The 25736-nt window shown below is 39.0% G+C and overlaps 1 protein-coding gene across 1 annotated transcript in view; it reads right to left on the bottom strand.

The window, feature by feature from the left end:
- The window catches only part of LOC127453870 (glutamate receptor ionotropic, kainate 2-like), a 335184-nt gene that overhangs the window by 132428 nt on the left and 177020 nt on the right, over positions 1 to 25736 (bottom strand). Inside the window, exons 7-8 of the mRNA XM_051720611.1 lie at positions 21759 to 21902; positions 7039 to 7146 (exon numbers count right to left, since the gene is read on the bottom strand). Coding sequence (XP_051576571.1) covers positions 7039 to 7146; positions 21759 to 21902 — 252 coding nt within the window. The remainder of the gene's footprint in view (positions 1 to 7038; positions 7147 to 21758; positions 21903 to 25736) is intronic.

Genomic DNA, 25736 nt, shown 5'->3' with positions numbered 1-25736 from the left:
CTATAATATGGTTCTCGCTCTCGGTGGGGCGTGTGGTGAGTTGTGCGTGGATGCCGTGAAGAATAGCATGGGCCTCCACACATGCTACATCTCCGCAGTAATGTGCTCAACAAGCCACGTGATAAGATGCGCGGACTGATGGTCTCAGGCACGGAGGCAACTGAGATTCGTCCTCCGCCACCCGGATTGAGGTGAGTTACTATGCCACCATTAGGACTTAGAGTGTATTGGGAATTGGGCATTCCAAATTGGGGAGAAAAGAGGAGAAAAATATAAAAAAAAAAATACTGTTTTTGAAAGCCTGTGATTCAGGCTCTGTTTGCTTTATGTCCCTGTAAAAAGTGTTCATTCATTCCACTAGATAGCAGCAAGTCCTTTGAAAAATATGTTTTCCTCTATCACCTTCTATCACAACATACAGATCTGAAATGCAGGTGGTGCTCTAATGCAGCTGTCCATAGATATTCAGTTTATTTTGTGATCCCACAGACCTTCCCCAATGTTTCATCGAATATCTCAGCCTCTGAGTGGACTTAATCTAAGTGTCATTGGAAAGCTGAGATCCTCCAGTATTTGAAAAAAATTATATTCATATTAGGACTGTTGATATTAACGTGTTAGCGCATGCGATTAATTCAAAATCCTTAATGCGTTAAAATAATTTAACGCAAATAAATTACTGAAGCACATGAAATTTCATCATTAACTTAATTTACGTCACACAGTTAGATGATCTTGGGAGTCGGGAGTTTATCACACTGAGCATCTACAATGGCGCAAGCACCTGTAACCCTGGTAGGCAGAAATTTCTATTTTAAAAGAAAATCAGATGGCACTCTGGATAAACATAAAGTTGTGTGCATACACTGCAACAAAGAACTAGCCAATCATTGAAGCTCATCGAGTTTGAAGTACCATTTAAGTGCAAAACACAGCACAGTTCTACTAGAAAACCAACAAGAAGTATGCAACAACCCACACTGGATCAGTGTATACAGTGTATCTTCAGCTAGGCTTACTACTGCAATAGCAAAGTGGATTGCCAAGGACTGCCATCCAATCAACATCATTGCAGACCAGGGCCTGAAAGAAGTGATCAGGATTGCCACTTCTGACCCATCGTTCGAGTTACCATCAAGATCAACAATCATGTCCAGGATTCACGAGCTGTACATTAACGAAAAGAAATGCAAAGCGGAGCTGCTATCACAAACAATGAGTGTTGCAATGACTGGGGACCACTGGACATCGTAAGCGTACATAATTACTTGGGTACAAATGTGCATCTCATCGATAAAGACTGGCATATGCATTAATTTGCATTAACTGTGCTGAAAACCGAAGAAAGGCATTTTGCTGATGCCTGCGTTGAACAGTTCATGAAAGTGGCGAAGGAGTGGGAGATAGAGAGCAAGATCACTACTGCTGGTACGGACAGCACGAGGAACATGATTGCTGCATCTAGGTTGCTTCCTTTCGAGCACATGCCTTGTATAGCACACATACAGAGGGTAATCATCATGGCTCTTTGTGAAGGTGGCTTTGATGGCGTTTTAGTGAAATGTCGTAAATTAGTCGGACATTTCAAGTATAGCCCCTCTAATTTGACAGAGCTGAAAGCACAGCAAATTGCTCATGGCCTGGGCGACGAGTCTCAAGTGCAAGATGTTCCCACAAGGTGGCATTCTACCCTCGAGATGGTCAGCTGGATACTATGCAACAAAGACCCCCTGATGGCAACATTGGCACAGAAAAAACCACAAGCTATCCATTCCAAAATCTGCAGAGTTTGATAAACTTGCCAGGCTGGAGAAACTACTGGAACCATGAAGGTTGGTACTTCAGTTTATTTGGTGAAATGTTATTTTTAGCCAGTATTTATTGATTTTTATAATTGCTGTTAAAACATGTCTAAAACATGTATATTTAGACTAGCTCATGTCAAATGCAGAGTGTGTATGAGAGAGACCAGGAAAGAAAGTAAAGCAGGAGAGAGAGCATGATTATGGCGGCGTTGTGGTCACGGCTTTCCTTCCTCAGAGGGAAAGCCACCCCAGCGGCTCCTCCTTCTACCTACGGGTTTGAGGCCGCATCGGTTAGCACTGGGAGCTATTTGGGAATTTCAATGGGAGCCACTCTGCCGGGAAACCCCCCGCAGACCTCCCATTCCCCAGCACACTCGTTTGCCCCAGCAAGATCGCCCGCCGTCTCTTCCTCTGGAGTCACCAACGACTCAAGTCATTGCGAGCCACTCACGTCCCGGGCAACCTCAACAGCACAGCGGACACGCTGTTGTGGCAGGTCACACTCAGGGGGGAGTGGAGACTCCACCCTCAGATGGTCCAGCTGATCTGGAGTCGATTCATTCAAGCGCAGGTGGACCTGTTCGCTTCCCAGGAATCCTCACACTGCCTGCTCTGGTATTCCCTGACCGAGGCTCCCCTCAGCACAGATGCGCTGGCACGCAGCTGGCCCCTGGGGCTACGCAAGTATGCATTCCCCCCAGTGAGCCTACTTGCACAGACGCTGTGCAAGGTCAGGGAGGACAAGGAGCAGGTCGTCCTAGTAACGTCCTACTGGCCTACCCAGACCTGGTGCTCCTCGTGACAGCACCCCCTGGCAAATTCCCCTGAGGAAGGACCTTCTTTCTCAGGGATGGGGCACCATCTGGCACCCCTGACCAGACCTCTGGAATCTCCACAACTGGCCCTTGGAAGGGACGCAGAAGACCTAAGTGGCCTACCACCTGTGGTGGTAGACACAATCACTCAGGCCAGGGCTCCCTCTATGCCTTGAAGTGACATCTGTTCGCTAAGTTGTGTTCTTCCCAACGCGAAGACCCCCAGAGATGCGCAGTTGGATCAGTGCTTTCCTTCCTGCAGGAGAAGCTGGAGGGGCGGCTGTCCCCCTCCACCTTGAAGGTGTATGTAGCCGCTATATCGGCACATCACGATGCAGTAGACGGTAAGTATTTAGGGAAGCACAACTTGATCATCAGGTTCCTGAGAGGCGCAAGGAGGTTAAATCCCCCCAGATCGTGTCTCATCCCCTTGTAGGACCTCTCCGTGGTCCTTCGGGGCCTACGGGAAGCTCCATTTGATCCCCTAGAGTCAGCTGAGCTAAAGGCACTCTCCTTGAAGACTGCCCTCCTGACGGCACTCACCTCCATCAAGAGGATAGGGGACCTGCGAGCGTTCTTTGTCAGTGAAACATGCCTGGAGTTCGGTCCGGGTTACTCTCATGTGATCCTGAGACCCCGACTGAGCTATGTGCCCAAGGTTCCCAAGACCCTGTTTAGGGATCAGGTGGTGAACCTGCAAGCGAAGCTGCCCCGGGAGGAGGCAGACCCGGCCTTAACGCTGCTGTGTCCGATGTGTGCTTTGTGCACCTATTTGGATCGCATGTAGAGCCTAGATGCTCTGAGCAGCTCTTTGTCTGCTTTGGCAGACAGTGGAAAGGGAGCGCTGTCTCCAAACAGAGGATTGCCCACTGGGTCATTGACGCCATTGCTATGACATATACCTGGATGTCCTTCCTCCTTAGCCCTGTGGCAGGCGAGTTTACAGAGAAACTTGCTGCTGGCCCAGTACATGTGCTAACTAGGCCCTGTACTGGGGTTGGTGCTCCACATGCGCTGGTTACCCATACGTAACCCTGTGTGATGTATCTTCCGCAAAAAAGTTTCCCTGTTGGTAAACTGCGTCTTCCTCGGGCAGAGGCCTCTCTGCCCCGGTCACCATGTTTGTAGAACTCCTCCCCTCTCAGGTAGGACCTAGCACGGGACTTCTCCACATGAGATGCTTCCGACAAGACTCAGTAAGACCATGTGACGTATTTCCACTCAAATGCCTCCCCCCATCTGGGCGGGGTGTGGTCTTCGTGGTGTCCTCCCCTTGGGAGGGACACCCCTTGACGAACGCACTCTATATGGCCCCCTGCTGAACGAATTCGTTCCTTTTGGGGAGAAAAATAGGAACAGCCGGTCCCTAATTTTGGGCAGTCGACTTGTCCCCAAGGTGCAGGGGACCATTTGACACCTGTAAGAGCATTGGGGGAGGTTACATGATGGCCAGGTGCGTTGGCTACGAGGCACGCAGAGGTCTGCCCGTCTCGCACCGCCAGTCCACGTAACACAGTTCAGTTAGTCGTGGCGTTTTGTATAGGGACCCTAGTGTCACTACATCAACATAACGTCGAGTGAGTGACAGAAAGGGAACGTCTCTGTTACTGTTGTAACCTCCATTCCCTGATGGAGGGAACGAGACATTGTGTCCCTCCTGCCACAACACTGAACTACCCGCTGAAATGGCCGGGACCTTGTCTCGGCTCCTCAGCACAAAAGCCAGCTCCTTTTATACCCGTATGTCCGGGGGAGTGGCATGCAAATTCCACTCACCAATTCCCATTGGCCTTTTCTCAAAGATCAGAGGTGTTTGGGGCTCCCAAGGGTGACCCCTAGTGTCACTACATCGACACAACGTCTCGTACTTTTTAAATTTTTTTTAAACTGGGTCTGGAGAGTGATGCAATGCTGAAGAGGTTAACTAACATTTTACAAACAGTAAAATAATCATTACTGCCTACATTTGTGTCTCATGACCTACATTTTGCAATTCATTGTGCTATTGTTAAAGACATAAATAAGTAATAATGAGTTGATTAAAATACTGTCCAAAATGACAGAAATGCACCATAATAAATGGGAGGAAAAGGAAGAGAAGGAAAAGTAGGAAAATAATATGCACGTATTAGTTTACTCACAGACAGGGACAATTATACAGTTGTGCTCAAAAGTTTGCGTACCCTGGCAGAAATTGTGAAATTTTGGCATTGATTTTGAAAATATGACTGATCATGCAAAAATGATTTTATTTAAGGATAGTGATCATATGAAGCCATTTATTATCACATAGTTTTTTGGCTCCTTTTTAAAACGTAATATTAACAGAAATCACCCAAACGGCCCTGATCAAAAGTTAACATACCCTTGAATGTTTGGCCTTGTTACAGACACACAAGGTGACACACACAGGTTTAAATGGCAATTAAAGGTTAATTTCCCACACCTGTGGCTTTTTAAATTACAGTTAGTGTCTGTGTATAAATAGTCAATGAGATTGTTAGCTCTCACGTGGATGTACTGAGCAAGCTGGATACTGAGCCATGGGGAGCAGAAAAGAACAGTCAAAAAACCTGTGTAACAAGGTAATGGAACTTTATAAAGATGGAAAAGGATATAAAAAGATATCCAAAGCCTTGAAAATGCCAGTCAGTACTGTTCAATCACTTATTAAGAAGTAGAAAATTGGGGGATCTCTTGATATCAAGCCAAGGTCAGGTAGACCAAGAAAGATTTCAGCCACAACTGCCAGAAGAATTGTTCAGGATACAAAGAAAAACCCACAGGTAACCTCAGGAGAAATACAGGCTGCTCTGGAAAAAGATGGTGTGGTTGTTTCAAGGAGCACAATATGATGATACTTGAACAAAAATGAGCTGCATGGTCAAGTTGTCAAAAAGAAGCCTTTACTGCGCCAATGCCACAAAAAAGTCCGGTTACAATATGCCAGACAACACCTTGACACGCCTCACAGCTTCTGGCACACTGTAATTTGGAGTGACGAGACCAAAATGGAGCTTTATGGTCGCAAACTTAAGTGCTATGTTTGGAGATGGGTCAACAAGGCCTATAGTGAAAAGAATACCATCCCCACTGTGAAGCATGGCGGTGGCTCACTGATGTTTTGGGGGTGTGTGTGCTCTAAAGGCACGGGGAATCTTGTGAAAATTGATGGCAAGATGAATGCAGCATGTTATCAGAAAATACTGGCAGACAATTTGCATTCATCTGCACGAAAGCTGCGCATGAGACGTTCTTGGACTTTCCAGCTCGACAATGACCCTAAGCACAAGGCCAAGTTGACCCTCCAGTGGTTACAGCAGAAAAAGGTGAAGGTTCTGGAGTGGCCATCACAGTCTCCTGACCTTAATATCATCGAGCCACTCTAGGGAGATCTCAAACGTGTGGTTCATGCAAGACAACCAAAGACTTTGCATGACCTGGAGGCATTTTGCCAAGACGAATGGGCAGCTATACCACCTGCAAGAATTTGGGGCCTCATAGGCAACTATTACAAAAGACTGCACGCTGTCATTGATGCTAAAGGGGGCAATACACATTATTAAGAGCTAAGTGTTTGTAGACTTTTGAACAGGGGTCATTTCATTTTTTTCTTTGTTGCCATGTTTTGTTTTATGATTGTGCCATTCTGTTATAACCTACAGTTGAATATGAATCCCATAAGAAATAACAAAAAATAGTTTTGCTTGCTCACTCATGTTTTCTTTAAAAATGGTACATATATTACCAATTCTCCAAGGGTATGCAAACTTTTGAGCACAACTATTTGTAAACATCCCAAAAACTGTGGAGCATGTAAACATCTTTTTTTCAAGTAAAGGTGTATCCAGTATATGGACTTTAAATGAAAAATTATCTGCAGTAATTATTTTTTTTTAAAAGATTGTGTTGTCATGCACGAGACAGCAAAATAAATAGCTAGAAAATTAGAATTTCTCAGCAGAAGAAGAGGACTGTTGAGCATGACTATCCCATTCCTTCCTTCTCAAAACTGTCTCAATTACTGCGGAGGGCCTCTTGAGAATTGTCGACTCAAAACCAGACGGCAAAGTGGAGACGCGCACGTTCGACCATCAAAAAACAAAGTACTTGAGAAAACACCCAAGCTGTAATTTGTAATTGCAAATCACCTGTTTAATTCAGTGTTCATGAGGCTAAAGGGCTACTGAGGACTTTATTATTAATGGGATACATAATTCATGGAGGTGCAGGCACATGCAAAAGAGAACTGGGAGGTCATCATTTGCTTCGAGGCTGTGGGTGTGTTTGTGAGTAATTGGGGAAATGTATGTATGTTTTCAGGTGTGCACATATTTGTCCTTATAAAGGACAGCAGGTAGTCTACATATATATAATGACATCTGACATGCCCATTGAGACTAGAGCAGCTATTTTACCTTCTCCAGACCATCCTCCTTGAGGCTGATGACATCCAGATCGAAATCTGTCCTCAGGCCGTTGGTTCTGTTGAAATTTATCCGTCCGGTCAAGCCATCCCAGTGTGCCTGGGGGTGTGGAAAAAAATATTAATTACAACTAACCTGCACCGTCCGAGAGGATTTCTTCCTTTCTGGCCAAAAGAGAAAATACATAATTTATCATAATGTATGGCTCACCTTCCAGCCAGTGAAACTGGTTCTAAAACTAAGGTTACACATAGAGGAAGCATGTTTTAAATATCTATATTCATCCAGAGATTAAGGCTGGGAAGTACGAGGGTAGCTACAATTGAAGTCAGAAGTTTACATACACCTTCGCCAAATACATTTAAACTCAGTTTTTCACAGTTCCTAACATTTAATCATAGAAAACGTTTCCTGTCTTAGGTCAGTTAGGATCACTACTTTATTTTAAGAATGTGAAATGTCAGAATAATAGTAGAGAGAATTATTTATTTCAGCTTTTATTTCTTTCATCACATTCCCAGTGGGTCAGAAGTTTATATATACTTTGTTAATATTTGGTAGCATTGCCTTTAAATTGTTTAACTTGGGTCAAACGTTTTGGGTAGCCTTCCACAAGCTTCTTCCACTAAGTTGCTGGAACTTCGACCCATTCCTCCAGACAGAACTGGTGTAACTGAGTCAGGTTTTAGGCCTCCTTGCTTGCACATGCTTTTTCAGTTCTGCCTACAAATTTTCTATTGGATTGAGGTCAGGGTTTGTGATGGCCACTCCAATAGCTTGACTTTGTTGTCCTTAAGCCATTTTGCCACAACTTTGCAGGTATGTGTGGGGTCATTGTCCATTGGGAAGACCCATTAGTGACTGAGCTTTAACTTCCTGGCTGATATCTTGAGATGTTGCTTCAATATATCCACATATATTTCCTTCCTCATGATGCCATCTATTTTGTGAAATGCACCAGTCCCTCCTTCAGCAAAGCACCCCACAACATGATGCTGCCACCCCCATGATTCACGGTTGGGATAGTGTTCTTCGGCTTGCAAGCCTCACCCTTTTTCCTCCGAACATAACTATGGTCATTATGGCCAAACAGTAAAATTTTTGTTTCATCAGACCAGAGGACATTTCCCCAAAAAGTAAGATCTTTGTCCCCATGTGCACTTGCAAACTGTAGTCTGGCTTTTTTATGGCGGTTTTGAAGCAGTGGCTTCTTCCTTGCTGAGCAGCCTTACAGGTTATGTTGATATAGGACTCGTTTTACTGTGGATATAGATACTTGTCTGCCTGTTTCCTCCAGCATCTTCACAAGGTCCTTCGCTGTTGTTCTGCAATTGATTTGCACTTTTCACACCAAACTACGTTCATCTCTAGGAGACAGAATGCGTCACTTTCCTGAGCAGTTTGATGGCTGCGTGGTCTCATGGTGTTTATACTTGCGTACTATTGTTTGTATAGATGAACGTGGTACCTTCAGGTGTTTGGAAATTGCTCCCAAGGATGAACCAGACTTGTGGAGGTCCACAATATAATTTTTTTCTGAGGTCTTGGCTGATTTCTTTTGATTTTCCCATGATGTCAAGTAAAGAGGCACTGAGTTTGAAGGTAGGCCTTAAAAGACATCCACAGGTACACCTCCAATTCAGTACACCTCCTCTCAGAAGCTAATTGTCTAAAGGCTTGACATAATTTTCTGGAATTTTCCAAGCTGCTTAAAGGCAGTTCGTAAAACATTTAATTAAACTTTGTTTTACTTTGTTTTTCTTATGCTTATTTTAATGAACCTTTATTACATCTATTGTTCTTTTCTATAATATTTATTCATTTTATTTCATTTAATTCACCATGGACCCTTTTCACACATCCGTGTTCACGAAGCGGAAGTTGTCATAGTTGGTTAAACTTGAATGGGGAACCACAGCAAATGTAATTTTTGCTTACCCGTTTGCTCCAACAGCAAAAGAAAAAATCAACGATTACGCTTTCACAGCTTTGCAAAAGAAGACAAAAATATAGAGCACTGGATAACAACAGTAAGAAGAGAGAAACAGGCCAAAGTTTCTGTCACTCCCTCAGCAGCTGTGTTAGAAGCCTCATCGCAGCTGTGGTAACTGATTTTTTTAAACTTATTCCAGGGTACTATAATACAAAGTACAATGTTATAAATTTACACTAAATATTTTAAAAAGTGGAAATATAAAAAAAGTTTACTATATTTACATTGTTAAAGAAGGCGGAAACACATCATAACAGGTCTGTGAAAAGGGCCCATTGGCATTTCCATCTCAATCAGAGACTGGACTACATATATTCATTATCCGTCACAGAAGTAACATTTACAGCAAAACAAACTTGTAAAATGATCTATTTATATGTCATGTCATTTATAAGAATGTAATTTAATTTTCTGTATTTACATTCGATATCTTGATATGATTATAGCCTATATTTACAATTTCAGTTATTCAAAATGACTTTTTACAGAAGTAACAAAGCCAGGGCTGTAGCAACCGTTATAACCTTGTCAGGATCCCAACACTCATGTTTGATTTCCTTATAGTGTCAGGATCCTGTAACCTGGGATCTGTTCCAGAAAGCAAGTTTAGCTTACCTTGACATAAACCTTGAGGACTCTGAGCTGATTAAACCAAGCATTGCTTACTCATGGTTATTGGTTCCAGAATACCAGTTTGTAGCAAAGCCACATAAGAGACGTTTTAACGTTAACACTATGTACATAAAATTATTTAAAATGTATTAGTGTTTTCTATATTGTTTTTACATGTTCCGGTTTCTATTTTAACTCCTGTTTTAAAGTGTATGAAATGTCTTGAAAAACTGTTTTAACTTCCTTTCACATGAGGTCATGTGACAGGGAGTAGGAAGTGTTTATACCATCTAATTGTATATAAGGCAGCAGCATGTTCACTACAGGGGCTGGTGTTTGGTAGATGATCAACACCTGTCTTAGATTGTGGAGTATGCTACTAGTGGATTTGATTGCTATCGGACTACTTACCTTTCTAAGACTGCACAGCACATTTAGATTGCAACACTTGGAATTTTGTATAAACACAGGTGAACACTTTGGACTTACATTTGGATTCTTAAGAACTGTTGGAGTATTGTAAAGAGCTTGTAATCCTTTTACAGATTGTGAGAGACCTTTATAAATATTGTAAAGTCTTTTATGTTATAAATGCACCTCAGTTGAATCATATTTTGTTGTTTTATTGTTTCCTTTTATTTCCCACACCGTCTTCCCACACTTAACTTCAGACCCTCTTTTCAGGTTGTGTAACACAGTCAGTGTGGCTGATCATTACAAGGTTCACTCAACCCTGAGTTTGAAACTCGCAGTTTGTGCACGTTCACGGTGAACTTAGAGTAGTTCTCAGCAGAGTGCCAAATCCATGAGTCACCATGGAAACATTTGCTAAAAAGAAATGCATGGCATATTACAGTGACTTAAATTTTCTTCTTTCAATCAACAACTGTCATGGTGGACTCGGGAAGCAATTTGATTTGAATCTTTTTGAAAAATATATATGAATTTTTGTCCCTAGTCCATTCAAACGAACTTGTTTTTTCTACGTGTCTCTCCACACTCCTCAACTATTGACTCATCTACCACATCCGGGATGCATCCAAAAATGTAGGCAGCTGACTTGCTACCTAATCAGTTAATGGCTCAACTGACAGCCACTTTGAATGAATGGAACTCCTAAGGAAACCGGTCCCCAAACAATTTGAAAAGCACCTTATTTTCATCCTGCCTCCGTAAACAGCCTCCGAAGGCAGCATTTTCCTGGTGTCGTATGCAGCACCAATTTTGTGGTCACACCTAAAAAATATATTGCCCTCTTGTGGTCTGAGGTTTGTAACCGCCAGAGCAATGTAAGAGCACACATAATGTTTTTACAATGGGACCACGCATCGGCCAAGCGCTCGCGTCTGCATTTGCGTACTTGTGTGAAGTATGTTTCGGCCTTTATATGAGACCAGTCTTACCCAAATTATTGTTTAATAGGTTGACCGTTGTGTTATTTGTTTGCACTGAACTAATTAATGGTATTAACATTTCATTTTCTATAAATATTATAAAAGTAGCCTATATATACACTGGTGGCCAAAAGTTTGGAATAATGTACAGATTTTGCTGTTTCAGAAGGAAATTGGTACTTTAATTCACCAAAGTGGCATTCAACTGATCACAGAGTATAGTCAGGACATTACTGATGTAAAAAACAGCACTATCACTATTTCTAGTGATCTAGACAGGCCCCATTTCCAGCAGCTTATGCTTGAGTAATCATGCTAAATTGCTAATTTGATACTAGAAAATCACTTGCCATTATATCAAACACAGCTGAAAGCTATTTGGTTCCTTAAATGATGGTTAACATTGTCTTTGTGTTGGGGGCCTCGGTAGCTCAATGGTGAAGACGCTGGCTACCACACCTGGAGTTCACTAGTTTGAATCCCAGGGCGTGCTGAGTGACTCCAGCCAGGTCTCCTAAGCAACCAAATTGGCCCAGTTGCTAGGGAGGGTAGAGTCACATGGGTTAACATCCTCGTGGTCACTATAATGTAGTTCGTTCTCAGTGCGGCGCAGTTGTGTGTGGATGCCACAGTGGATGGCATGAAGCTTCCACATGCGCTATGTCTCCGTGGCAACACGCTCAACAAGCCACATGATAAGATGTGCGGGTTGACGTCTCAGATGTGGAGGCAACTGGGATTTGTCCTCCACCACCTGGATTGAGGTGAATCACTACATGACCATGAGGATTTAAAAGCACATTGGGAATTGGGCATTCCAAATTGGGTGAAAAAGGTGAAAACATTCCAAAAAAAAAAAAAAACATTGTCTTTGTGTTTGTTTTTGAGTTGCCTCAGTATGCAACAGACTGGCATGTCTTAAGGTCAATATTGGTCAAAAATGGTAAAAAAAATAAACAGCGTTCTCTAGAAACTCATCAGTCAATCATTGTTTTGAGGAATGAAGGCTATACAATGCTTGAAATTGCCAAAAAAACTGAAGATTTCATACAATGGTGTACACTACAGTCTTCAAAGACAAAGGACAACTGACCCTAACAAGGACAGAAAGAGATGTGGAAGACCAGATGTACAACTAAACAAGAGGATAAGTACATCAGAGTCTCTAGTTTGAGAAATAGATGCCTCACATGTCCTCAGCTGACAGCTTCATTGAATTCTACCCACTCAACACCAGTTTCATGTACAACAGTAAAGAGAAGACTCAGGGGTGCAGGCCTTATGGGAAGAATTGTAAAGAAAAAGCCACTTTTGAAACAGAAAAACAAAAAGAAAAGGTTAGAGTGGGCAAAGAAACACAGACATTGGACAACAGATAATTGGAAAAGAGTGTTATGGATCTTAATCCCATTGAGCTTTTGTGGGATCAGCTAGACTATAAGGTGTGTGAGAAGTGCCCGACAAGACAGCCACATCTATGGCAAGTGCTACAGGAAGTGTGGGGTGAAATGTCACCTGAGTATCTGGACAAACTGACAGCTAGAATGCCAAGGATCTGCAGAGCTGTCATTGCTGCATGTGGATGATTTTTTGATGAGAACTCTTTGAAGTAGTTTAAGAAGTTCTGAAATTTTTATTTTTATTTTTTTAAATTGTGATTTGTGATAACATTTTTCACATTATTAATGTCCTGACTATACATTGTGATCAGCTGAATGCCACTTTGGTGAATAAAAGTACCAATTTCTTTCCATAAGAGCAAAATCTGTACATTATTCCAAACGTTTGCCGCCAGTGTATATTTACTATATATATATATATATATATATATATATATATATATATATATATATATATTATTATTATTATTATTATTATTATTATTTTAAGGTTAATTTAATAGGTATTTTATCATGAACTGTGCATACTTGTTTTAGTTTACTGTATGTGTTATGTGCACTGTATGCACTTTTATGTTTAATAAAATAAAAAAAAATTACCCAGTTTAATATTAGTTATTAAAAATTATTTATAATTTTCATTTCCCAAAGATGCTGATGTGTCATAGTATTTATAGACCCTCTTTCAATAGTAAGATCTCACACAGTGACTTAATGTTTCCAAAAATTTAATGTAATTCTTTTCATTAGGCCACACATGGAACAGAAATTGGAACACAAGTGGAAGAGTACAAAATTAGAGATGTTTCATGGTACATGGAAAGATAGCATCTCTAGCTACAGACAGACTCTAAAAGCTGCCAGGTCTGCATATTTTACTCAAAGAAAATAAACACAGAAAATCTTTTGTATTTATTTAGTAGAGTATGTAGGGGACTTAGCAACACTGGTTCTGCCTGCGTCATCCAACCTTATATGTAATATGTAAGGAATTTAGCTCAAGAAGTGAATTATGATTAATTCGGGGAACATTAAAAGAATTAATGTTTACGTCTGATAAAACTCTTCGGCCCGCATTGAGTTTGATCTGAGAATATACTCGCTAATCCTTAAATATTAGCAATATTACTCTCATGGCAATTGAAAATAATATCACAAATATATTGAAATACTGTTTATAAGTGTATGTACCTTTTAGGACCTTTCAGATTTCAAGTGACCAATATATTTATAATTTACCACAGTCAACTTCTCTTTTTTGTGGGTTGTGTAATTTTATTCTAAGATAATTGTCGATATGTTAAAAAGTTCATAAATTAAAATGATTTATTAGTAACGCTGAATATAAATACATAAAACCCTCTATTTACAGTGCTGAGTATGGAGGCCTTTCCTATGTGTTCTACTTTGAAAAATTACAGTCTATTTTTATTATCCTATAAAAAAAGCACAACTTGCACAATTTGTTCACTTTTGAATGCAAATTTGCACATTCATGAGACTGGAAATGCCAGGCAGAAGAAGATTTGTGAGGTAAAGATTGCTGTATATAATAAAATGCTTTTAAATTATAATATTGTGCGTAATCTGAGCTTCCACGCCTACTTTATCCTTATCAAAAGGGCACACATGCGCCGAAAACCTCTGAAACGTAATTACTTTTACCTGAAATAAACTAACTCTGGAACTGCTCCGGAGCAGGTAAGGTTCGTAGAGTAAACTTGCTATGGTTACTAACATGGTTCACGCACACGTGCAAATGAATGAGCAACGTTTGCAGTGAACAGCCAATCGCATGAAACATGGAGAGAGAGAGTGAGAGAGTGTTAGAGTCAGTGGAATTTACCTCTCTGCTGAAGGCCGATCATAATGAAATATGAAGAATTTAAATGCATTTAAAAAGCACAACAAGAGATTGTTATAAAAATATGAGAAAAACGAAAATTCATGTACACTGCACAAGAGATCGCCATGAAATTATGAAAAATTAAAACACATGATTTACACAGCACAAGGGATCACTGTACAATTATGAAGCCATTAAAAATAATTTACTCAGCAAGAAAAAACACAGCGGCTGCTGCATGAGCTCAAAATGACTGCTGGAAACAAATTCTGAATGTGATAAAAATATAAAACAGCTGATATATCAATGCATAAGTTAATAAATATAGGTCCTCAAAAAGACCACACATACTTATTAATTTTAAAAGCTTAAATACTTTATTTAAAATATAAAAGCTTTTGTATTCATTGAAATTGAAAGCTTAAAATAATTTAATACTATTACAAATTAATATAGGCTACTATTAAATCATTAAAAAGTGATCACTCTGAATATTGTAAGCCACAATTGGTATGCAATAAGACATATTTTAAGACTTTTTCAAAAGATATAGATTGTATACCACTTTTATTGAACTTGTTGAATGTTCATGATCTCTAGTCCATGAAAGAAGGGTTTGGGAGGCATTCATTCCTTTCTATAGCCATCTTGTGGAGTAATTAAGCTTTTAATATTTTAGAATCAATCATTATTGGCAGGTATTATATTATTATTATTTATTATAGCCTAATATTATATTATGTTTATATTTTTATAGATAATTTATATTTCATAGCTAGAGTAGGTAAATGAAAAACAATTATAGTGTATTTAAATAAAAAAACAAGACTCCATCTGCTTTAAATCTATATTTACACTCTCAAATAAATAATTTATCATGAAGAGTCTGTGTATTTACTTTCTCAGATTTTTTTTTTTTTTTTTCTGTAAAGTGCACTTTAAGAGACATGGGGGAGTGACTTCGTTGCGTCAGAGGTGCAGAATCCTTCTATCAAGGGGAGCCTACAAGGTTAGCATTGCAATGCATAAAGTGGCGGTCCCATAGACATTCTATGGGTGGTACAATGCTGAGGAGACAAGAGGCTGTTTTTTTATTTTTTTTTATGGATGTCTATGTAGGAGATGCTTCATTACACTGAATAAACTGCTTTTGTGAGGAAACATTCCATCACTTAATGAACTGACCGCCTGTCCACTAATCTTCAACATGTTATACACAAAACAATCCTTTTGGAATGAACCATGTGTGGAGTTTGCTACAATAAAATTGCTGTTTTATATGAGAAGACAATTTGCGACAGGTAGGTGTCAGTTTATGGCTCTTCCCATTCATTTGTATGGTATCCACAAACAGTGACTTACTGTCGTAACACGCTAATTGACAGTTAAGCTCTCTCCTATGGTAAAAGCGCGGAGGTTGTTATCTCGGTATAGAAGATCTCTGAGAGATCAGAGTCATTATATGTTAGCGATCTGTTACCCAGAACAAAACCTGCTATGAAGCAGGTAAGCCGTGGAACATAAGTTACTATGGCGATAAACATCTGTGAAGGTTTATCTACTTTCATGCTACGAAAAACCCAGGGTTGATGCAAACTAAACTAAAACTTACCTGGGGTGTGTTTCCTGTACAACTGCGTAACTCACTGCTAAACCACCATAGTACGATGCATCGTTGGAGAAAATAACTAGCTAGTCATGACTGTTTCCCGAAACCGTAGTAACTATGTTGCACATCCATCGTTTGAACCATGTTGGTTCAACAATATAGAACTGCCATTAATGTCGTTAAGCAGGGGGTGGAGTAATAACTTCTGCAGGATATCAAATTATATTAGCTCATTAATACATTTAATGCACGAAAGCTGCTGAACACATGAAAGCGATGTGCACTGTGTAAAGCGACAGTTGATTGCACTGCAATATTTACTAACATTGTTTTACAGATCTTTTATCAAATCTGTCTTAACATTTGCTATCATCTGTTGGTTTTATGGAATGAATGTGAAAGGTAGAGCGCAGTTGCAGAGAATTGATAATTTGAGATCGGGTATTACAGGTGTAAGGCAGCTAAGTTTGTCCGCTCTATGTGAAAAACGGGCTCTTAAGAAGGCTCTGACTATACTAAATGATTCCACTCATATACTTCACACAGAATTTGAAATCCTCCCTTCACATCAGCGATACAGAGCTCCTAAGTTTAGGACTGCGAGAGCTTCAAGATATTTTTTTTAGTAAATGCTCTGTCAGTTGTTAAGGTTTATCTGAGGTAGGGGATGATAAGTTAGAAAGTCGTTTATAAAATGGTTGAAATATGGTGCTGTATTACTATGTTTATTTTCATTTTAAAAATTGTGATTGTCACAGTCACCGTTGTAATCCCTTACTGTTGCATTTGTATTTACATGATGTTTCAGAATGCCCCTTTCTGCAAAACCTCTGAATAAGCTGTTTACTTAAGTGCAAGTAAACATGTTCAAAGTCTTGATAGATTGAAAGACACATATGGAATGAAAGATATAGAAGCCTCAGCGAAGTCAAATTATGTCCACATAGCAAACTAACAAGGAACTATGCTTCTAAACACAGGTAAAGAGCTGTTGTTCCAACCACACAACTTTGCGATGCTGTTTGCGAATGTTCGTTGGAACTACAGTTTCGGAAAACACCAAATTGTTGAACTATGCTGGTCACGATGGAACTTGCGACCATAGTTGGCAAATGATGCTGTTGGGAAAAGCACTCCTGGCTAGCCATCTAAACCGGCTTCATGGTACAGGACCCTGAAACAGACCCCTGTTTTCTAGTGTTGGTTTGGTCTTCTATGTGTTTTTCTCCCCATGTGCTCTGACTTGTGTACTGATCCCGCCCCCCTTGTTGGCCTCGTTACCCATCTGATTATTAGTTTATCTGCCTCACCTGTCGCTCTTGTTGCCCTACTGTTTTCCTTTCCTTTATATTCCCTTTGTTAATCTTGTCTTGTGCTGTTTTGTTCCCTCGTGTTGGTCTTGTTTCACTGACTTCTGATCTTATTTTTGCTGGTCAGTGCTTTTTGTTCATTTATCAGTTTTTGCTTAGTCTTGCCATAGTTTTGGTCAGTTTGTTTTCTGTCTTGTTTTGCTCCATCGAGAGCCTGTTCTGTTTTTTCCAATGTTGCTGTGTTGTCCTGTGCATTTTTTTTATTTTTTATAATAAAGAATTTTTGAATGCACACTGTCTGCAGTTTGGGTTCTATCCGTAAACCTGACAAACCTACGTTGGGGAGACATGTCCTCCTTACTCATAGAAATATTTTTAGAAAATATATATATATTTTTTTCTATTCTTCAGAAATGAAACATTATATTTTACGAGCTTCTGCGGCCGTGCAAGGCAATAGTAGCCAGCTGCCTAAAAGACACCTTTAAGACCCAAAAGAAGCCTCCGTCAACCAGTTAGAACCAATGCACAAATGGCAACAGTACAGACCAAAGAGGTGCAGCCAATTGCTTTTTAGGTGTTGTTGATAATGAAAGTAATTTGATCATAACTTGAGAGTAGAGCATAATTTACTTTTGCATTAAAAAGTGGCATTTTCTCACCCTCAGCTGCATGAGAGTGTGCAATTTCATGCTCTCTTTCTTACATACGCAGCATGTGCAGGGAGAGGGAGACAGTGAAGCCGCATATACAATGGAAAAAAGGATAATTGATGTGCTTAGTTTGAGTTGTGTTCTTGTTTTTAATTGGCAGCTGACAGGCAACATTTTGAATGATCCATCAATGTTTTAAAAATTCGGTAAATGATGGAAATATTTTGGCATGCAACCTCTTCACACTCTCACAAACCCTGTGGAGTTCACTTATGAACCCCTGTTTGGGAAACCCTGATCTAGATTATAGCTCTGCCATGTTCAGCCAGTCCCTTCATTTATCTGTTTGAACAAAGCAGCCCGCTGCCTCAGGCTCTTCATGAAATCTTGGCAAAGAAGATTCAAAATAGGGCAGGGGGTCTGGAGCACGGTCACCCCAACCAGAGAGATTTGAGCCGATTTATGCACTGGGTCCCGTTTTTATGTATTAAATTATGTATTTTCAATGCTGTTATGTATATTTCTTCCTCCATTTCATTTTAGTCTTAGCTGAACAGTTAACAATATCACACACAGCAAATAAAGAAGGCTTTTCGTCAGTCTAAATATAGGCAGCAGAATGACAGGGAGAGTTCAGATTAGCCGTCTTTCCTGAAAATAGCACGGAGAAAAATCGTTTCTGGAGATTAAGATAAATTTACTGCTTTCTGTAGTAGCGCTCTAACAGAGTGGTATTCCAGGTCAAAAACAAGCAAACACACACACACACGCACGCACACACACACACACACACACACACACACACACACACACACACACACAGAGACATAAACACAGAGGCATAAACACAGGGGCAAATTTACTAATAATTGAAAATTCATTTATAAAAATGTGCAAAGAAAAGGTTCTATTGCACAATTTCCGTCAAATTCACAACAGGTGTACACACACGTTTTTCTGTGTGTTCTAATGTTGATGAATTATTTTCTTCATGGGGGAGCACCTGCCTGCAGTTAGTAATTAGTAGGGTTATTCAGCGAAGACACTATCTGTATCTGTATCTGTATCTGTTGCAATGGCAAAATTATCCATATATGTATTTGAATATGGACTTAAACTAGAAGTGCATCAAAACTAAATGAAAAACCCCTTTATAAATGTAACTATTCTATTTAATGTTTCCATATAGCAAATGTGCCTTGTATAATTCATGCAATTATTTCTTCTTTTATTATTATCATTAATAAAATAACTGTTCATTTATTTATTTTTTTGCACCAGAACAGCGCGTCGTTCATTCAGAAGTGCGCACAGACCATGTAGGCTATTAATTTAATTTAATCACATCCTTTTGTGTTTTAATAATCACATATGACTATATCACAATGTTGATGTTATTTTGATTAATTATGCAGCCCTGAAGGATCGTGAAATTAGTCTAATGATGCTCTTTAGGAACTCAAGTGGGAAAATAAAAGGCACATTAATATCATTGCAATATTCACAATATTGCTTCATTTTATATTGCCAATGAAATCATTGCGATGATATACCAGCCCTACACAACAGTCCGTTCTTGCTATGTGCAGGTGACTTGTACTCACTTTGTTTTATAAATTAATCACACTTATTGATCAGAAACTTTACTCTCTATGTTGAACTTTATGTTAAACATTAACATGGACATTTCAAAAAGTGGAAAATATATATGATATAGGATCTTAGTTAATGTTACTCTTGACATGCTCAGATTTCAGAGATGTGCGCAATAAACAGAGACTCATTTTAGTGCATACCGTATAAGTACTTCCTGTGCAACCGTTCATCACTCTCTGCGAACCAATCCTTATGCTCTCGCCTGAAAGCATGTACAGAAAAACTAGTTGAAACACAGTTAACACTTTTTTACTGTATGAAGGCATAAACTACATATGAGTGGCTACATTTTTATGCAGAATCTATCCCAGATCAAGCTATAGTACAACACACATAATTTTTGTAACTCTGTAAATATATAAAACTTGCTGTAGGGTCATTTAGTTATTTACAGTAAAGTTCCCTTTCTTAAGGGTTTATAAAGAGGTTCATTAATGACTAATGCGTCATTTACAAATGCATCATAAATCATTAATATACGGTTATAAGAACATTCATAAACAGGGTGACTTTCATGCAATTTGCCAAATAGTAAGCGTTTTACCTGACATTTTATAAATGCTTAATAACACCTGCTCAACATAAGTGACCTATGAAGATGTACCTTAATGTAAAGTTGACTGATGAACTAAGGAGTTGTTAACATTAGAAACACACGTACATAAAGTTCTGTAATAGTCATCCGGCTTTATTATATGATATACAGTATGCTGTGAATGAGCATGAAGAGCTGAAAAGTGTTTTACAGAGGACTTTAGGTTACTAGGACTAGTTAAGGTAGCACCATGTTTTTGACATCAGCGTGACAAGGAAAGTGACAACACAAGTGAGTCAAGACATTACAGTAATGAAAATTAAACACAAAGCGGACTGTAACAAAATGATATAATCCCAATTTGGAATGACCCAATGTGCTTTTAATGTGCGTAGTGATTCGCCTCAATCCAGGTGGCGGAGGACGAATCCCAGTTGCCTCCGCGTCTGAGACCGTCAACACACGCATCTTATCATGTGGCTTGTTGAGCGCGTTGCCATGGAGACAGCACGTGTGGAGGCTTCACGCCACCCACTGCGGCATCCACGCTCGACTCACCACGTGCCCCACTGAGAATGAACCACATTATAGCAACCATGAGGAGGTTACCCCATGTGACTCTACCCTCCCTAGCAACCGGGCCAATTTGGTTGCTTAGGAGACCTGGCTGGAGTCACTCAGCATGCCCTTGGATTTGAACTAGTGAACTAGCGAACTCCAGGGGTGGTAGCCAGCGTCTTTTACCACTGAGCTACCCAGGCTTTTAATTATTAAATTAAATTATTAATAGGGTACTTTATGTTTTTGATTAAAATAAGTATGAATAAGTGTATTTCTGAAGCATTTCTTACCTTTTTATTCATGTTGTTATTACTGCATATATCAATCATTTTTAATGAATTCGTAAATTAATTATAAGTCATGAATTAACTCCATTAACAAAGGGAACATTAATGTAAAGTGTTACTTTATTTGCTAATAATCATACATCAATATATATATATATATATATATATATATATATATATATATATATATATATATATATATATATATATATATATATATATGCAGAGTCAGATTTTTGTGTGGTTTCAGTTGGTCCTAAATTTTATACTTAATGTAGAAAAATGTGCAAAGTTATTGATGAATTATGATTTCTGCAGGGAAATGTTCAGTTTGATTTCAGGCTATTTTTCTTGATTCTTAAAAAAATAAGATAGTATGTGATAGTATGAATCTTGAATCTTGACATTTTCTGTGTAGTAACGTTTATTCTTATAATAAATATGAATCTGTATGCATCCAAACTTCAATCCCATAGGATGAATTTATGGGAAGGTTGGCTGAACAGATGCGCCTGCATTCCGAAGAACTACAGCAAACAATGTAAAAAGCATCAATTCACCTGCACATTGAAATTACCTGTTACCGCTCATCAGCTGTTATTATTAAACAAAAACATTAGTATGTCATTTTGTACACTGAATTAGTATGTCCAAACAACACACTTTGATGATTTACAGATTTATGATTTACAGATTTATTTTATGCTTCTGAGCAGAATCATTTCTCCAGATCCAAAGACTTCAGACTCTCAATTCCCAATGCCTTGGAACTGGAAATTCGTTTCTTTATGGGATCGACTCCCAGCCCAAATATGTGTGTATGTATGGATAGAAAATGAGTGTGTTGTGCGGTACCTCTTTAATGAGTGACATGAAGCGGTTGCCGAAGCGCCAGGGCTTGTGGCGGTTGCACTGGAGTGAGCTGACGGTGATTTGAGGAGACTGCTGGACGGCCACTGCCACAACATGCACTGCGTCATACATTAGGGCAGCATCTGTCTGAAAGCACATACAAACACACTTGGGTCAATCACCAGCAGCAATCCACCTGAAGCTTTCCAACACTGATTAATCAAGCCTCTAGAACATGTGAAAATTTCAGTGTCATGATCCATGATTCAACTCAATGACCATTCACAGAGTATGTAAGTGTCAGAGTCGCCTTCAGTTTACTGCCATACATATTGACAGCCCTCCGTACCGAAGACCTCTTATTCCACAGACCAAAATAAAATCTAATTATTGTTTGCCTTCGATGATTGAAAAGCAATCACAACACTTCCCAGACTGAGGCCGGTATGGAAATCATGCCTGCGGGGGCTTCAAAAATTGCCATCCTGCCAAATAAATAATAGGGTAACCTGTCATTTTCCAGCTTTTGTCTCTGATTGTCTGCTGCAAGGTTGTGGCTAAAGACGGCTCTGCCCTAATAATAATGTGACTTCATACATGTTTTTTTGTGAGCTTGCAGGGAAATGATTCAGAGTCAGACCGGCCCAAAAAATAAACATAACTGACCTTCTAGACAGAACGTTAAGTACAATAATAATAAATAAAAGCACTATACCAAGAGATACAGTATGTCCATTACTGAGCAATATGTATTTCAAATTTGCTATGTATTTATTAGAGCTGTCAGAATTAACCCGTTAATGCATGAGATTAATTTAAAAAGTTTAACACATTAATTTTTCTTAATCGCGATTAACGCATTTACCGATAATACAGTATAAACCAGCATAAACACTTGTTGGAAGGGCAGAACCTTTCTAATGTGTCCACCTGGAGTCATTACACTGATGGACACACCACAAATGCACACACACACCAGAGGCCTTCTACCAAGGTGAGCCTACAAGCTTAGCATAACGTGGCATCCCATAGACACTCTATTGCGGAAGGCTACTGTTGGAAGGCTCTTTCCTATGACAGAGCCGGAGAGGTTGTTATCTCAGTAAATAAAAGAATCTCTGCACACACAACAGCGCTTCCGTGATAAAATGATGGAGAAAATAGCTCTTAGAGCTATTTGACGTACAAAACAAGCCCATATGGGACTTGTGACAGAAATCAAGTAAGGCACCTTTTAACTACCACAGAAGCATGAAAAGTCTTAACTATCACCAAAACGCAGAATGAGACGTGTGTTTGCAAGCACTCTTCGTGTGAGGTTCAAAGTGGCGCTAACACCCTGATGCGAATTATAAACGCAGCATCACTATTGCTGTAGGAACTTCCCACTTAGACTTAGGGAAACATTTAATGTTACTTGAATTGGTGCTATTTTAGTGCATTTCTATCTCTATACTGTGGAAGGCTTTGTTTGAAAAATGTTAATAAAGCATTTGATTGTAAAATGTTGTTTTTGTTTTCTTTTCTAAGATGGAAATAAATGCATTTTGACAGGAAAAGAAGTATTTATAGTGTCAAATTTCAGCACTTTCAAAATCTGCGCTTAATCACGATTAACTTCAAAAAGTTATGCGATTAATCACGATTAAAAAAATTAATCGACTGACAGCACTAGTATTTATATAATTAAGTAGCATTTATTGGTGTTAAACAGTATATTTTATAGTGAATATAAACAGTTGGATTCATTCTTCATACTGCCAGTCATTTAGATACTACTTACTATTGGTGTTTATTAATAAAGCAACAATATACAAAAGGCCATGCTGTGTTGTAAGTATAGTGCCCATATTGTGACTTTATTCACAAAATAACATGGTATTAAGTATCTTTTTGCTTCATAAAACACAGTAGCAGATTTAGGCATGGGCAAAATGTGCCGTTGCCCAGGGCGGCATCTTGTGGGGGGGCGACAGCATCTTACGGGGTGCGAAACGAGGCACCCACACAGATCCTGCTCTATTAATAGATCAAAAGAAACTACAACAGATCGACTTTTAGGTACAAAACTTTTTTGTGTGTTTGGTGAAGTCAAGTTGAGGAACATAAACTGCAAATTATAAAAGAGTAGTTATGGTCCTGGATGCGGTTTGTTCAATACAAAGTTCCAGCCATGCTAAAATACACAGTGCATAACAGCTATGATGTGAAAACCCAAATCAATCTCATGTTCAATAACAATTTGTAAGAGTTAACCACACAGCAAAATTGTAAGAAATCGCACGAGTCGACTCATACAGAAATATACAACTTTTATTCCCAAAAAGAAAAATCAATCAACAAATGAACACAATTTTTAAATCAATAAACTCCTAATTTAAACCTCTAACCCAAACCCCAACCCTAAACTTTACCAGGAATTTAATTTTGAATCTGTCAAAAAGAGGCCATGGCATTTCTGCATTTTTCTGTGCTAATAAGCAAAGTAAATAGGAATTGGGGCTGTCATGCTCCAAAAGTTACCATAAAAGTAATCCATATGATCCGTGCACTATATTCCAAATCTTCTGATGCCATACGATAGAATATCTGGTGTATTCAAATCTGGCACATATGCAATAATTGCTTTAGTTTCTTCATTCACTTGTGAAAATAATAGCAAAATTACTTTTGTGTTCAACAGAAGAATGAAAGAAATACAGGTTTAAACCGATCACATCGCTTCCGAAGACATGGATTAAACTACTCAAGTGATATGGATTACCTTTATTCTGCCTTTGTGGCCTTTTTGAAGCTTGAAAGTGTTGGGCCAGACTGACTTACATTGTATGAATATCAACATCTCATATCTCCATCTAAATATCTTTGTTTGGTTTCTGCAGAAGAAAGAAAGACAAACGAGTTTGAGAAGGCATAAGGCTGGGTAATTGATGAGAGAATTAACACTTTTGGGTGAACTATTCCTTTAATAAAATAATATTTAAATGAAAGTTTTGTCCTCAAAGTTTTTATTATGTAGTAACAGCTAGGGTTGGGCGATATGGCTAAAAATCTCAGTATTTTTCAGCCTATTGACGATATTCGATATATATCTCAATAATTATGTGTTTGCTCTGAAATGGCTCCAAAGTTTTTTTTTGTTTTGTTTTTTTTTTTTTTTTAAATCAGAGGAATCATAATTTCATCCAAACAGCCACTGTAGCTAAGTAGATTAAATTTATTAAAGGCATAGAGAATTGGATCTAATAATTTTCATTGATATGCACATTTATATTTTATTTCATTTTTTATTTTATTTACATAGTACATAGTAACTTAATAAAAACTTTCACCTGGAGCTTTTATTTTGACACGGAAAGTGTTGTGTCATTCACATTCAATGATTTAATCTCCTCCTTTTCTGTTATTCAGTGCCACCTTTGTAGATTTTTAAAATAACTTGTAGCAGTTACTAATGTTTGGAATTGCAAATGCTTAAAACCTGCAGTACTTTTATTTCACAATGCACGTGAACTGCTCAGAACGCGCTAAAAGCACGAACCCATGAGCCCTGGGCGTACACAGAACAGTGTACATTCTGAACCGCACAGACATGTTCATCAGTCTTTCACTTAAGTCTTTTGCAGTTTAATAATCACCTATGACCATAAAGCCATTTTGATGTTATTTTGATTAATTGTGCAGCCCTTAAGGATTGTGAAATTAGTCAACTGATGCTCTTTATAAAAATAAATGGCCAAATAGAAAGCATTTTAAAATCATTGCGATATACACGATGTTGCTTAATTTTATATCGTCAGCAAAATCATTGCGATTATGTCATTAATATTCGATATATCGCTCAGCCCTAGTAACAGCGAGGTTTGCATTAAACAATTTTGCACGTCTTGAAGTCAAAGAAACTGAAGCGTGTGTGATTGGTTGGACTGTCAATGTGTCCGGCTTATACATTGTGAATAATAAATAAGTTGTGCGTTTTTG

This window comes from Myxocyprinus asiaticus, chromosome 16 (genome assembly GCF_019703515.2).
Source record: "Myxocyprinus asiaticus isolate MX2 ecotype Aquarium Trade chromosome 16, UBuf_Myxa_2, whole genome shotgun sequence".
Classification (NCBI taxonomy): domain Eukaryota; kingdom Metazoa; phylum Chordata; class Actinopteri; order Cypriniformes; family Catostomidae; genus Myxocyprinus; species Myxocyprinus asiaticus.
The sequence above is the reverse complement of the archived record's forward strand: the minus strand, read 5'-3'. Positions and strand labels throughout refer to the sequence as shown.